Raw genomic sequence first — 14530 nt, 5'->3', positions numbered from 1 at the left:
TATGCATATGTCATTGGGGCCGACCATTTGGTATTGGATAACTAACTAGGGGCCTCTTCCTTGGAGACGACTGATTCTCCCTTATTCAGCAGTTATTCTCTGTAGCTTTTCACCTAAAGGTAGGGTCTTAGGAGATTGCCCCCATCCACATAGGCATGTCACCTAGTATCATCATTGTTCAGGGTTTCTCTACCTTTGGGCAATCATATTGTTGAGATCCCATGGGTGCAGCCCCCATCATATTGAGAAGACACAATCCTGAAGCAGATATCTTGGTCTTCTGGCTCTTACAGTCTTTCCAGCCCTTCTTCTTCCATGTTTCCTGAGAGTTAGGTACAGGTTGCCTTATAGTTGTGTCAGTTGGGATTGGGCATCTTATGGTTAGTTGTCTTCATTTTTGACCATTTGTAATAGTCTCTTTCTGCTGTAGAAAGAAAATTAAAAAGAAAAATGAAGGGTCTTTGATGATGGGTCATAGTGAGATGCCAGGCATAAATAACAAACTTCATTTGTATTTCATTTCTAGCTGATGCACATAGCCTAAAGGTAAAATACAAGTAGTTCTTTAGCACATGGGTGAGCTGAGTGGCCAGACTAGTGACAGTTGTGTTGTGGCACCATTGGCATTGCTAAGTATGGCATCAGCCCTCTAATGTAGAATGTAGGGGTAGAAGAATGGCTTCTCTCTGTTGTGAATATTTTTTCCACTTTTTAAGTGTTTGTTTAGAAAAGGGATCTTCTGGGGACTGGAGAGATATAGCTCAAGCTCAGCAGTTAAGAGCTGTTCTTCCAGAGGACATGGGTTCAATTCCCAGTAGCCACATGGTGGCTCACAACCATCTGTAATGAGATCTGGTGCCCTCTTCTGGCCTGCAGGCAGACAAGCAGACAAAACAGTGTCTATATAATAAATAAAATGTATGCCTCAACACCTGGCTTTAAAAAAAAAAAAAAAAAGGTTCTTCTGGCCAGGTATGGCAGTACACGCCTTTAATCCCAGCACTTGGAAGGCAGATTTCTGTAAATTCAGTTCAGCCTTGTCTACAGAGTTAGTTCCAGGACAGCCAGGGCTACATAGAGACACCCTGTCTTGAAAAATCAATAATAATAATAATAATAATAATAATAATAATAATAATAAAGGTGACGCAAAGATTTTCTAGGGACTGTAGATTGTAGATGTAACTGTTGGTAGAGTGTTCGCCTGGCATGTAGGAAGCCTTAGATTCAGTTCACAGCAGCGTATGAACTAGGTACCGTGGTGCATATACATGGGAGCTAGAGGCAGGGGGGCGGAAGTTGAAGGTTATTCTTGGTTATATCTAGAGGTCAAAGTCAAAGTATTCTACCTATCTCAAAAATGAAAGAAGGAACCGGGTGGTGGTAGTGCGCACTTTGAATTCCAGCACTTGAGAGGTGGGTAGGTCTCTGTGAGTTTGAGGCCAGCCTAGTTTACAGAAGGAGTTTCAGGACAGCCAAGGCTACACAGAGAAACCCCATTTTCAAAAACCAAACAAGAAAGGAGGGTTCTTCCTCAGTTGCTTCTCGAGGTGGCAGTACGTACCTGCCAATGGTGCTGCTGAATGTCATCATTTGTGTTTGTGGTGCTGGGAATTGACCTGAGAGCTTCACCCATGCCAGGTAAACATGGAAATATTTCAGTGTCGCTGTGAAAGAAACATTTTCTTTAATTTCTTTTGCTATAGGAATATACTATAGAACCTGACTGGCGTTTTCGAAGTACTGTTCTCACTCCAATGTTTATTGAGACCCAGGCTTCTCCAAGTACTCTCCATGCCCAAACCCAGGAAGGGTCCCTCTCAGACCGAAGGCAGAAGCCTGGGCAAGTGCGGGCCACCCAACAGCACTATGATTTCACCCCGACACAAACTACAGGTAACAAGTCACCAGACACCCTGTTGTAAGAACAGAAACTTTCTGTGAGAGAGAAATGAAGGAATAAGATAAAGTCACAAAGGCCATAAGGAAGATGTGCCAGTCAGAGGGAAAAAGGAGAGAGTTTTTTAGAGTAGTCAGCTCTGCCGAGAGGAAGGGGCAGTTGTTGGGGCCCGGTGGAGGCGGTGGAGAAGGACTGACGTAGTTACGGTGCCTCACTGCTGTCCAAGGAGAGGTTCTGGATGGCGGTCATGGGAACGGACTTACTGCTAGTGAATCATACGTTTAAAAATGGCTGGTAGGGTGTTTCTGTATGCTTCTTCCACAGTTTTTAAGGGAGAGAAAAACATTATTTTAGAATAGAATAATAATCTGATTGTAGCTAGACATGCTTATTTTGGTTTGGTTTGACAAATATGCATTGTATCTAAGACATCTTAAGAGCAGAGTAACAGTAAACCAGATTCATTTACTGATGTCAGTAATTATTGGACTATTCTTTTCCAGTGGATTAATTCTTTGCTTTGATATGTAAAATAAAATCACAGAGTAAAAATAACTTAATCCTTTTTAAAAGATTTATTTTTATTTTTGTGTTTGAGTGCTTTGCCTCCATGTATGCAGGACGAGCAGAGGCTAGAGTCGGGCTAGATCTCCTGACACTGGAGTTCCAGTCAGCTGTAAACTCCCATGTGGGTACGGAGAACTGAACCCAGCTCCTCTGCAGGGTCAGCAAGGGCTCTTAACCACTGAACCACCTCTCCAGCCCTCTTAATCATTTTGTATAAACATTTCAGTGTTTTTCTTTATATAACTTGTTTCACATTCTGTTGTTTCTGAAAGTAGAACTAGTGTGAACAATCACTCTAAATTCTTTGACAAGCACTGTAAACGTAAAATGCTGTAACTGATGATTACAGCTGCGGGAGGGTCGTGAGGCTCAGGTGGCTGGTCTGCCGTGGGTCATACCCAAGTACCCTTGACCTCAGCCCCATGCCACAGGTAATTGCGGAGGTCTGGCACTGCAGGGGTGCCCAGCCAGGTTTCTACAGGTGCTGCATGGTAGCAGCATCCTCACTGCTCTGCTCCTATGTGTTGTAGTGGAAAGGAGCTCATTTGATTGGCTGACTGGGAGCAGCATTGACCCATTGGCGGATCACACAGTCTTCCCTTCAGAATCCTCATCTTCCTCCTTGTTGGTTGCCCACAAGAGAAGTGAAACGTCACAGAGAATACACTGGAAGTCAGTAGGACCTGACTTTGGGATGAAAAAACTGGGCCTTCCCGGTGATGAGATGGATAACCAAGTGAAAAGTGGTAAGCAAAATGCTGGAACATCTTTAAAATGTATCACATACACACACACACACACACACACACACACACACACACTATGCAGAAGCATACATGGAGAGAGCATATTTCTGACTGTCCACATTTCCTTGAAAGCTGCAAGGAAAATCATTAAAATTCAACTCATTAATCATTGTTTGGACCCTTACCATGTTGGTATTCTTTCAGAAATATTATGTGCGTGACAGATCCATTAATTAGTGACTTTCTGGAACATAAGAGGCAGGTAAGGCAGTAATTGGGGAACAATTAGTAAGCCCAGTCTCAGGGGTAAGAGTTTAAATCCAGACACAGTGTGGAGCAAGCCTTTGGAAAGACTGGGTAGAGGAAGAGTATCTGAGAAGAGCCTGGAAGCTTAGGATGCAAGAAGAGAAATGACAAGAAGGATGAAGATAGAAAGGTAAGTGATATTTTTGTTGAGTGGAAGAGACTCAAAATTAGATCAGCAAGGTTTGTGAAGGGCAGAATCCACGCTGAGGGTCCTGTGTAGTCCAGCTGGATAAATGTCCTGGGAACGTGGAGAGCTGTGGAGGATCCTGTAAAGGAAAGAAGCAGGGTACGCTTTAGGAAACCACCACCTGATGGATGGAGTAGAAGCAGTCATGAGGACTCTGGTCCCCCTAAAGAGACATATGTGGGTACCACGTAGGATGAGGAGAATGACAAAGGAAGAAGCACTATCACTTGGGCCTTAGCAGTTTGAAGGTGAGTAGGTGAGGTGGCCTGCTTTCAGAGCCCATGGGAACCTAACAGGCAGAAGGTCTGGTAGGCCTGCAGACTCAGCCCTGGAAGTGCTGGGAGACGATAGTTCTTTACAAGACTCTGAGAACAGTAAGTACCTTGGGGAACTAAAGTTAGAAGCAAGCACAGCCAAAAGGAGTCAGAAGTATAAAATGAAAACACCAGGTTTTACTCCCAGCTACCATTTATAGACATCAGTCTCAAATCTATGACTCTTATGCTGTTCTCGAAATCTCCCTTTTTAAAAGAAGATGCAGCCATCTTTTTTGCTACTAACCTGCAGTTTTAGGGTGTGCCAAGAAACTTTCTCTGCATTCCTTCCTCCTTACTTGCTGTTTCTCAGGACTCTTCCTTCTTAGAATGCAGAGCCATTGGTCTTGCTGTAAGGTTGGACTGTCACCCAAAAGGAAGACCTTCTTAACTGTTCTCTAACACCTTCACATGCCCATCCAAGATGCTTAGATGCCTGCCACTTTCCCTGCTACTTCCTCTGACAAACTGCTAAAGACAGGTCCGCATTAGGGCACTTCTGGACTATTTGGCCTCCTTATTGAATGGACCTTAAGCTGAGACTTAAGAGGACAGTTACTGAAGGTAGTAGCAGTTGTCCTGATTTAAAATGAGTGTGTGTGGTGTAGGTGAAATCCGTGGTCTGTGCAGACATTAAGGGAAGAGGTAAAACTTAATTGGAAACATTTTTTTTTTGTGAATTTTATGTATGGATTTGGAAAAGCTTAAGTCATAGATCTAAAGTAAAATAAATGCTAATATGTTAAATATATTTGAATCTGCCCTTATATTTTTATAGTTTTAAAATATTCACATACTATGAGAGCAGTTCTTAAAGTATGATGAATTAGCACTTTTTTTTTTTTTTTTTTTTTTTGGTTTTTCAAGACAGGGTTTCTCTGTGGTTTTGGAGCCTGTCCTGGGACTAGCTCTTGTAGACCAGGCTGGTCTCGAACTCACAGAGATCCACCTGCCTCTGCCTCCCGAGTGCTGGGATTAAAGGCGTGCACCACCACCGCCCGGCATTAGCACTTTGTTTATCATCATTAAAAAGAAATGTAGTTTAAAAAATAGAAGTAGTCCTTAGTTTAAATGTTACTTCACAAATAATAATTCTCTTAAGACTTTTTTCAGTGTTAGGTTAGAACCTAACACCTTGACTACATGGTCTATCTCTGCTGGATCCCCAGCCCTGACTTTTACACCTTATTTTATATTTTTGTGATGCTGTTGAATAAAGCCTGGAGTCTCACACATGCTAATCAACCACTTTGAGCTACACTCTTTCCTGTTGTTTATATTTTTATTTGTCTTGATTATTGAGATCAGTTGCATATGCACAGAAACTAAAGAGTCAGACACTTCTCAAAAGCTAAGTAGAAAAAAAAAAAGCCAGTTTTCCTATCTACAAAGCCAAATCCCAGAGGCAGCCCCCTATAAATAACCTTGTTAGTGTTCAGTAACTCCGAGCAGTGGTTTTATTTTCTTAAGATTTATTTTTATTGCCGGGTGGTGGTGGCGCACGCCTTTAATCCCAGCACTCGGGAGGCAGAGGCAGGCGGATCTCTGTGTGTTAGAGGCCAGCCTGGTCTACAAGAGCTAGTTCCAGGACAGGAACCAAAAGCTACGGAGAAACCCTGTCTTGAAAAATCAAAAAAAAATAAATAAATAAAAATAAAAAAAGATTTATTTTTATTATTTTTATTTTTGTGTATGTGTGTATCTGTGTAAGTCAATGCCATGTGTGTGCAAGTGCCTTCAAAGGCCAGAAGGGGTGTTGGACCTCTTTCAGCTAGAGTTACAGGTTCTCATGCATTCTCATGGATGCTGGGAACTGTACTCAGGTCCTCTGGATGAGTAGCTGTCTCTCCAGCCCAGGCAGTGATTTTATAGTGCTGCTTTTCCTGATATCATTCTTCATTGTCTTCTGGTTTCACATGACTGACGTTTGAGGTTTTCTATTGTCCTTACCCTCCTTATGGCACATTCATGCCTTGTCATGGCCGGAGGTCTCATCCTCTGTGTAATTATGTCTTAGCATCTATATCCTCGGTGCTTGATTTTTCCTCTTACTTTGACAAAAAAAAAATCTACTTGTGATTGGGTCGTTTTGTATATCATCATTTTTTCCCTGAATGTTGATAACTATTTTGGCTTATGCTTAGATCTTTGAATGTTTATCACCAAATTTCCATGAATTATACTCTTACTGTGTCCCAATATAAATATTTTTCTTCTTTAAAAATATGTCATTATTACATTTGTGTATGTGTGTGTGTCTGTACGCATGTGCTTGTGCCTACCCTCAGTGCCATGATTCATGGTAAAAGAACAACTTTAGAAGTCTGTTCTCTGTCATGTGTTTGGGGGCATCAAACATCAAAAATCATCAGGGTTGGCAACACGCTCCTTTACCAACTGAGTCATCTTGCCAGCCATATTTTGTCTTAAGTTTCTTCCAGGTCTTCCTTTTCCAGCCTCATTGCTGGCCATTGTATGGAGAGCCTCTCCTCTTTCAGTCTTACCTTTCGTGGACCTAATTATTCCACCTTGATTGATGACTCTTTAGAGACTATTGAAGAAAGGCAACTACAAGTTTCCGAGTTGTCTCGGCACTATTTTCTGGGCTGGCTGGCCTTTTCCACCTCACACTTTATACCAGACCTGCTGATTGTCCTTGCTTTCCCTCGGGAGGTGCTGGTCTCAGCAGACCCTGAGTCTTTGGACTGTGCCACACCATGTTCTTGCTTTGTCCACCACTTAATTGGGATTTCCTGGGACAGGTACAACTCTTGTTCCTTATAGGTCAGAATTGCTAATCTGCCCTGTCTGCTATTCCTTATGGGTTTGTGTCCTTAGCAGATTACTAAATTACGATTTAAAGTAGAGATAAACACACACTTTCACTTTGGGGTATCCTGGGAAAGAGTGGAAGTCAATTGCACATGTTGTTTAATTGGTCATGAGTAGATAAACCTGCTTTATATTCTTCAGGTCCTCACAATCGAGCAGAAATTCTGAGGTTACGCAGAAGATTTTTAAAGGACCAAGAAAACCTCAGTTTGTTCTATGCCAAAAAGGGCCTCATGAAACAAAAACTAGAGAAGGTCTGTATCTTCTTGAATTCAGTACCTATTTTGCATCACAGAGAACTAAGTAAGGAAATAAACCCTGTCATCATTGGTCTTCATAATTACAGGAGTAGCACTGCACAAGTCCCTTCTGACAGTACTAAGCATAAAGGATATTCATGACACCTGCTAAGAAATGGCACCTTCCTAAATCCTTGTCTGCAAGTTCCCAGGACCAATAGGACTAACTGACTCCTCTCTGCTCACCACTACTTAGCTTTACCTTCTCTGTGCAGACTGGCTTTGTATATGGGTAGAAATGCAAGTGCTGGTCATTGCTCTTACAGCTCTAGCTAATTCTGTTCTTTAGGAACAGATGCACAACCACTGTAATTCAGGACCTGAAACAAGCTGTAGTGGGAGTGAGAGGCCATGGGGCCTGGAAAATACTGCATGGCTGTTAGGGCTACCAGACAACCCAAAAGCTTCCATGGAGACCCAAGTAGAACATGAGTATTTTGGCGGGGAGGGGCATGAGGTCTCATTATATAGACCAGACTAGCCTGGAAACCCAAGGGGTCCACCTGTCTTTGCCTCATAAGTACATGTGCCATCATGCCCAGTGAATTAATTTGTAATATGCAGAAATAATGAACAAACGTGTTTAGTTTATAGCTTCAGTTTTCCTTAGAAAGCAGCAATAACCAAATTACCAACAGTTAACATAAATTGTGATTAAAGACTCCTATTGTTATTATAATTCAGTGTAATCCCTTAGCCACTTGACTTCCAGATATAAGTAGGTAGTGTTTGGATGGTTCCTCTGCATATTTATTTATTTATCTATATTTATTTATTATGTATACAACATTCTGCTTCGATGTATGCCCGCACGCCAGAGGAGGGCGCCAGATCTCAGTACAGATGGTTGTGAGCCACCATGTGGTTGCTGGGAATTGAACTCAGGACCTCTGGAAGAGCAACCAGTGCTCTTAACCTCTGAGCCATCTCTTCAGCCCCCTCCTCTGCATTTTTAATGGCGATGAAATAAGCAGTTGTTGAGTTTTTCTTTTCATTTTCTCCTTGTCTCTGTAATAGAACTGTTGTTTGTTTGCTTGCTAGTTTGAAGACTGCAGTTGAAAATGGGGTATATTCCGCGCCTTCTCTGGCTCCATTGCTTCCTCGGAAAAATAGGTCTGATAAAGCCTGATACCTGCCTGAAGGAAAGGCAGTATCTTGTCATCAGAAGCATGAGAAATCAGAACTGTTGAGTAAAGAATGCAAGAAGTAAGGCAGGATGACAGGTTTAAGGCCCCTGTCTACAATCAAGAAGTTAGTCAGATATGGCAGAACATTGAAGTGTAGATCAACCTGATGTCTGTGAAACAGATACTCAGTGGTGAAGCTGCCAGCCAGTCATTAGACATTAGAAGTCCATGCATTTGTATTTGCATTCATTGAATAAATGTTTCTGAAGCATGATACTCAGAAATTATAGTAAGTGGCAGCCATGAAGTGATGATTTGTTAATAGAGCTAGGTCCAGTACATGACACACAAAAAGACAAGTAGAGATTATAAAGTACTCCATCAGAACCAAGCTATGAACACATCTATGGAAAGCGTCTCTGGAGAGACCCCTGAGATTGGAACCGCTGATGAGGGAATAGTTGAAGGCACACTGAGAGGCGTGCAGGGACCGAGGAGTATACATGCGAGTGAGTGCAGCATTGCTGTGGACCTTCAGACAAGGCTTCCTGTTTGAGGGTTAGAAAGGAGCCTAGCTCAGATTTATACTTTTGTACATATTTAAATTTTTCAGTTAAACCAAAATTTTCATACTGACCAAACTATTGTATGATTAAATTATTACTTTTATACCAAAGATGTGTTCTGGCAATTTGATTTTGCATACCTGCTTGATCTTCTATTTGGCTGCGTTTTTGTTTATTTGGTTGATTGGTTTGTTTGTCTGATTGGTTAGATTTTTGGTTGGTTGGTTGGTTGGTTGGTTGGTTGGTTGGTTGGTTGGTTGGTTTTGAAGCAAGGTAGCCCAGACTGGCCTCAACCAAGGGTGACTTTGAACCTCCCTATCCTTTTACCTCCTAAGCATGCACTACCACACTTGGGCATACTTGGTTTTCTTACATGAAATCTGTTTTCACTCTTTGCTTCTGGTGATTGTAGGATATCAAGAGTGAGTTAAAAACGAAGCAGGATGCCCAGGTTGTTCTGTACAGAAGCTATCGTCACGGCGATCTTCCTGACATCCAGATCCAGCACAGCAGTCTCATCACCCCCTTGCAAGCTGTGGCCCAGGTTTGCCCAATACTGCGTTTTATGTTTACGTTAGAAGCTCTATTTGTGGTTCCAGGGGTCTCTACTCTTTCTAGAAAAAATGGTTTAAAAGGAAAGTGTTTCCCTTAAATGGTAGTTTTAATTTAATTTAATTTAATTCCTAGTTTTGTGAAATTTTTTGTCACATGAGGAGACCCTACTGTAGAAATTAACTAGAAGCATGCACTAACACTGGGTGCCATGTTAGGCACTGAGCTCTCAGCCCCAAGGCTTTCCTCTTTAAAATCAGATTGACATTTATGTTTCGTATCCAGTATCATATTGGAATAATGGGAAGAAGTCAGTGTAAATTTTGAAGTGATAAATAAGCCATTTAGATCAGTGTCTTGTATGCTTTTTGTTTGATCTAAATGATCTGCGTTGACAGGAATTTCTTTTTTAAAACCATATTGTACATGTACTCTTCATCAAGCTTCCACCACTGGAGACGGCTTATGTGACTGGAGCAAAAGATTGCGCACTCAACCTAGATGTAGCTGTGTTAAACTAGAGCCCTTAGCTGGGCTGTGGTGGTGCAGGCCTTTAATCCTAGCACTCGAGGTAGGTGGATCTCTGTGTGTTGAAGGCCAGCCTGGTCTGCAGAGCTAGTTTCAGGATACCTAGGACTGTTATACAGAGAAACTCTGTCTCGAAAATCAGTCAATCAATAAATAAAATAAAAAATTAAAATTAAAAAGACTGGAGTTTAGTAATGCTTAGAATATATGGCAAAAGTTACAGGTGCCTCTAAGTGTGGGGCAAGAACAAGACACTCGTCTTCCTCTAATCTCCCGTTTCTCAGTCCTGTAGTGCTCTCCATCCTGTCCAAAGGCATCATGATGTGCAGTGCTATTGGCAGGTCACAGGCCTAAGATTGCATCAAATCAGCTCATCCCTTTTTGTGCATATAAAACAGAACTGGGGCACATTTTTTTTTCAAAGAGGCAAGACTGTTTTTTCCTTCTGTTCTCTGAGAAGGGATGTACTGATTGATATTTCTAGTTCCGGTACTTTATTAAACAAATGTTTGTTTATGGAATACCTGCTATATGCCAGCAACTTCTTTAAGTGACATGGTGCAGTGTTGTGTGAGCCAGGTTAGGCTTCTTGTCTTGTTTTAGAAAATACTTGGGAGCCATGGTATGTGTCACAGGCCCAGCAGGCAGCACTGCCTGCTTCTGAGGTCATTGTTTTTTGGGTGGGATTTTATTTTTTGCATTTTTAAATTAATTAATTAAATATTTGGAGACGTTGTTTTCCTACATAGCCCTGGCTGTCCTGGAACTCGCTGTGTTAGCCAGACTGGCCTTGAACTCACAGTGATACACCTACCTCTGTCTCGTGTTGGGACTAATGGTGTACAGCACCGTTTTCAACTAAGAGGATTTTTATTTCAGTGACTGCAACTGGTCTAACAGAGTGAGTGTTTAGAATTCTCCAACAATGAAGGAATTTGTACATAGCTCTCAGGAATCAGTGGTCAGTTAACAAACCTGCTGACTACTACGTGCTGAATGAAAGCACACAGGCTGATAAAATACTAGGATCTAGCAATAATTCTTACTATTTTCTAAAATTTTATATAGTAACATTATAAATGTTTAAACAAGAATTTTTGTTTAAAAGACAAATCATATTTGTGTGGCTTTGACGTTGCTTTTGTAAAATAGAGTACTTGTTCAATTTTATTCTTCTATGTGTGTGTGCCTTCACTAAACAAGTCTAGAGAGCTAGGAAGTGTTCATGAAATGTTCACTGCGCAGATGTTGCATGCATAGATGCATCAGGACAGTGCCATGGAGCCCTGTCGAAGTCATTCTTTCAAGGTCTTCGCAAGCATGACACTACACACTTGACAGCTTAGTCTCCACACAACATGAAGCATTGAGATCTTAGCTTGAACTGTGACTGTTTGCTTATCATAATCCACATCAAGCCAGAAGTAATTGACTAAATTCTACCTTCCCCTTGTATAATAGCCTGTTCAAATCCTATAAACTGGATGTAGACATGTAATGGATATATTTTTAACAGTTGGTAATTAAAGTAAAGCTCTAAAACACTACTTCAGGTCTAATTTATGTTTATTTTTTATTTTTAACAGAAAGACCCAATAATTGCAAAGCAACTCTTCAGCAGCCTGTTTTCTGGGATTTTAAAAGAAATGAATAAATTTAAGACAACATCTGAAAAAAACATCATCACTCAAAATTTGCTTCAAGACTTCAACCGTTTCCTTAATTCCACTTTCTTATTCTTCCCACCCTTTATCTCTTGCATCCAGGTAAAAGTTTGCACACACTTCTTTTTGGTCATATGCTGCTCCTGTCTGACACCTCATGCCCAATGCCATCACCTTGTTTCCTAAGCTGAAACTCGAGGAACAAGGTGTTTAGCAGTGAATGTGTTTTTAGGGTATCTCTTCTAAGTGGGCACATATAATATGTCTTTCGTTCTTTTGCTCCCCAAACATACCCTTGTATATAACAATAACCCGAAACAAAATTTGTGTCTTTTAATAAGCCAGTCTCTTTAGTATTTTGATTAAACTCTGTGCGTAGGCGTGTGTGTGTGCATGTGTGTGAATGTTTGCCTCCATGTGTACCTGTACACAACATGTGCCTGGTACCTGCAGAGGTTATAAGAAGGTATCAGATCCCCTGGAACTGGAGTTCCAGACTGTTGTGAGCCAGCATGTGGCTGCTGGATATTGAACTTGAGTCCTCTGGAAGAGCAGCCAGTGCTTTTAACCATTGAGCCATCTCTCCAGCCCCATCTACCTTATTTTTTGGATTAGTGTTTCTTGCTAATCCTGGAACTCTGACTAAGCTAGGTCAGCTGGCAAGCAAACTCCTGTGATCCTCCTCTCTGCCTCCAGGTACTGGAATTCTAGGTGTACTCAGCGTTTTCCATGGGTCCTAGGCATCTGAACTCAAATCTTCATGTTTGCGTGGCACAGAATTTAACAACTAAGCCGTTTCCTGAGGCCCTAAACCCTTTATTTGGTTTAGTTGTTTTGTTTGGTAGTATTTCAGCAAATTTTTCCTGCCTTGAGGTGTTGATTGAGCACATGTCTGGCTTTGTTCTAAGTGATGTTGTCACAGCCTTGAAGAGACATATGCCACCCCAAACTTCCGTTCTTCACAAGTGTCACCAACAAACATAAGACAAAGACTAAACTATATGCTTGAGTGATACAGAACTATTAAAATCGTACAGAATGGTAATCGAGCAGATTACGTAAATGGCCTTTGATTGGGTCAGGTATGCTATCATTACAGATATCTAGTATTGGGTCAGAGAAGTCTTCCAAGGAGACTCATTTGCAGCAGAGAACTCAGTATAAGTACCCTTTCAGTTATTACTTCAGTATACTTACCAGATTCTCATATTTAACTAATGAAAATGAGCATGGAAGCTCAGCAAGAAAAGGCACCTGCCACCAAACCTCATCACTTGAGTTTTATCCCCAGGACCCACATGACAGAGGGGAGAACTGACTCCCACAAGTTGTCCTCTAACCTTCACATACATGCACATGTTATACATTTGCCTATTCATGTACACACATATATGTGCAATAAATTGTAACGGGAACTAGCCAGCTGCTTGTCGTCCCAGCTGCCCCGCTAGCTTACATCTGAAATAATCACACAGAAACTGTATTCATTTAAACACTGCCTGGCCCATTAGTTCTAGCCTCTTATTGGCTAACTCTCACATCTTGATTCAACCCATTTCTAATAATCTGTATGTTAACACAAGCTCATGGCTTACTGGGAAAGATTCAGCATGTCTGACCTGGCAGCTCCATGGCGGCTCTTTCTCTGCCCTTCTTCCCAGCATTCAGTTCTGTCTACTCCGCCTACCTAAGTGCTGCCCTATCAAAAGGCCAAGGCAGTTTCTTTTTTACTTATTTTGGTTTTTCGAGACAGGGTTTCTCTGTGGCTTTGGAGCCTGTCCTGGAACTAGCTCTTATTGTAGACCAGGCTGGTCTCGAACTCACAGAGATCCGCCTGCCTCTGCCTCCCGAGTGCTGGGATTAAAGGCGTGCGCCACCACCGCCCGGTCCAAGGCAGTTTCTTTATTCAACCAATGAAAGCAACACATAGACAGAAGAACCTCCTACACCAATAAATAGGAATTTTTAATCTTTAAAATGATGTTAGGAGATAGGGAGCAGAGTCAGCAGTTAGTAGTGCTTCCTGCTTTTCCAGAGAACCTGAATTCAGTTCCCAGCATCTAAGTCAGGTGGCTCACAACTACCTGTAAATACAGCTCAAGGGGATCCAATGCCTACTTCAGGCCTTCATGCGTACCCAAAGTCACATGACATATACATATACAGTAAAGTAAAAATCTTTTTAAATTTTAGCATTTTCCAATTTTATTGTTTTGATACATTTTTTAATTAAAATAGAATTTGTCTTTTTCCCCCTTTCTTTTACTTCCTCCAGCCTATCCCACTACCATCTCCAGTCTCAAACTGATAGACCCTCGTTTGGTTACTATTGTCAAATATATGTATACTGTATGTATTTGTATACATAAATTTATCAGTACCATCTGCTGAGTTGGTTTTATTGTTTGTGTGTATATGGTTTCAAGGATGACCACTTTGTATGAAATAACCAATAAGAGAGCTCATTCCTGGGCGAGGCTAACTCTCCCTTGCCCATCAGTCATTCCTTACCTGTAGTTCTTTGTTCAGGGATAGAGATGATGAAATTATCCCCTTCCATGTTAGTATGTCTCTGTGATGGTCTCTATTTCTCTAAAGTGAAGCTTCCTTGATGAGAGGTGGTAGCTACACTCATCTATGACTATAAGAGTAAGATTTGGAATACAGTAAGTTATGCTGGTCTAGCAAAGTGGCAGTAGTAGTTTTTTTTTCTAATATATAGCTTTCCAATACTCAATGCTATTGAGTGAGTCTTAAGTCTATTTAAATAGCTGCTGGTTACCACTAGCGTGTGAATATTTTCTGTGTCTTAAGCATAAAAGTTTGTTTACTGAAATATAATTTTATTTTGGTTTTCTTGTATTATTAGCCCTTTCTAAAGATAACAGACATTTTTATTTGATTGCTTTGGAAATCTTCTAGTCTTCATCTCGGCAGCCCCA

General features: G+C 41.2%; 1 protein-coding gene across 1 annotated transcript in view; it reads left to right on the top strand.

Annotated features, from left to right (window-relative positions):
* Prkdc (protein kinase, DNA-activated, catalytic subunit) overlaps positions 1-14530 on the top strand; it is a 165684-nt gene that overhangs the window by 102171 nt on the left and 48983 nt on the right. The window contains exons 58-62 of the mRNA XM_041677945.1: positions 1707-1896; positions 2998-3213; positions 6994-7106; positions 9257-9388; positions 11511-11690. Of these exons, the coding sequence (XP_041533879.1) occupies positions 1707-1896; positions 2998-3213; positions 6994-7106; positions 9257-9388; positions 11511-11690 (831 nt within the window). The remainder of the gene's footprint in view (positions 1-1706; positions 1897-2997; positions 3214-6993; positions 7107-9256; positions 9389-11510; positions 11691-14530) is intronic.

This window comes from Microtus oregoni, unplaced genomic scaffold (genome assembly GCF_018167655.1).
Source record: "Microtus oregoni isolate MIOR12 unplaced genomic scaffold, Mior012 000029F_ref0000214, whole genome shotgun sequence".
NCBI classification, from domain to species: Eukaryota; Metazoa; Chordata; class Mammalia; order Rodentia; family Cricetidae; genus Microtus; species Microtus oregoni.
The sequence above is the reverse complement of the archived record's forward strand: the minus strand, read 5'-3'. Positions and strand labels throughout refer to the sequence as shown.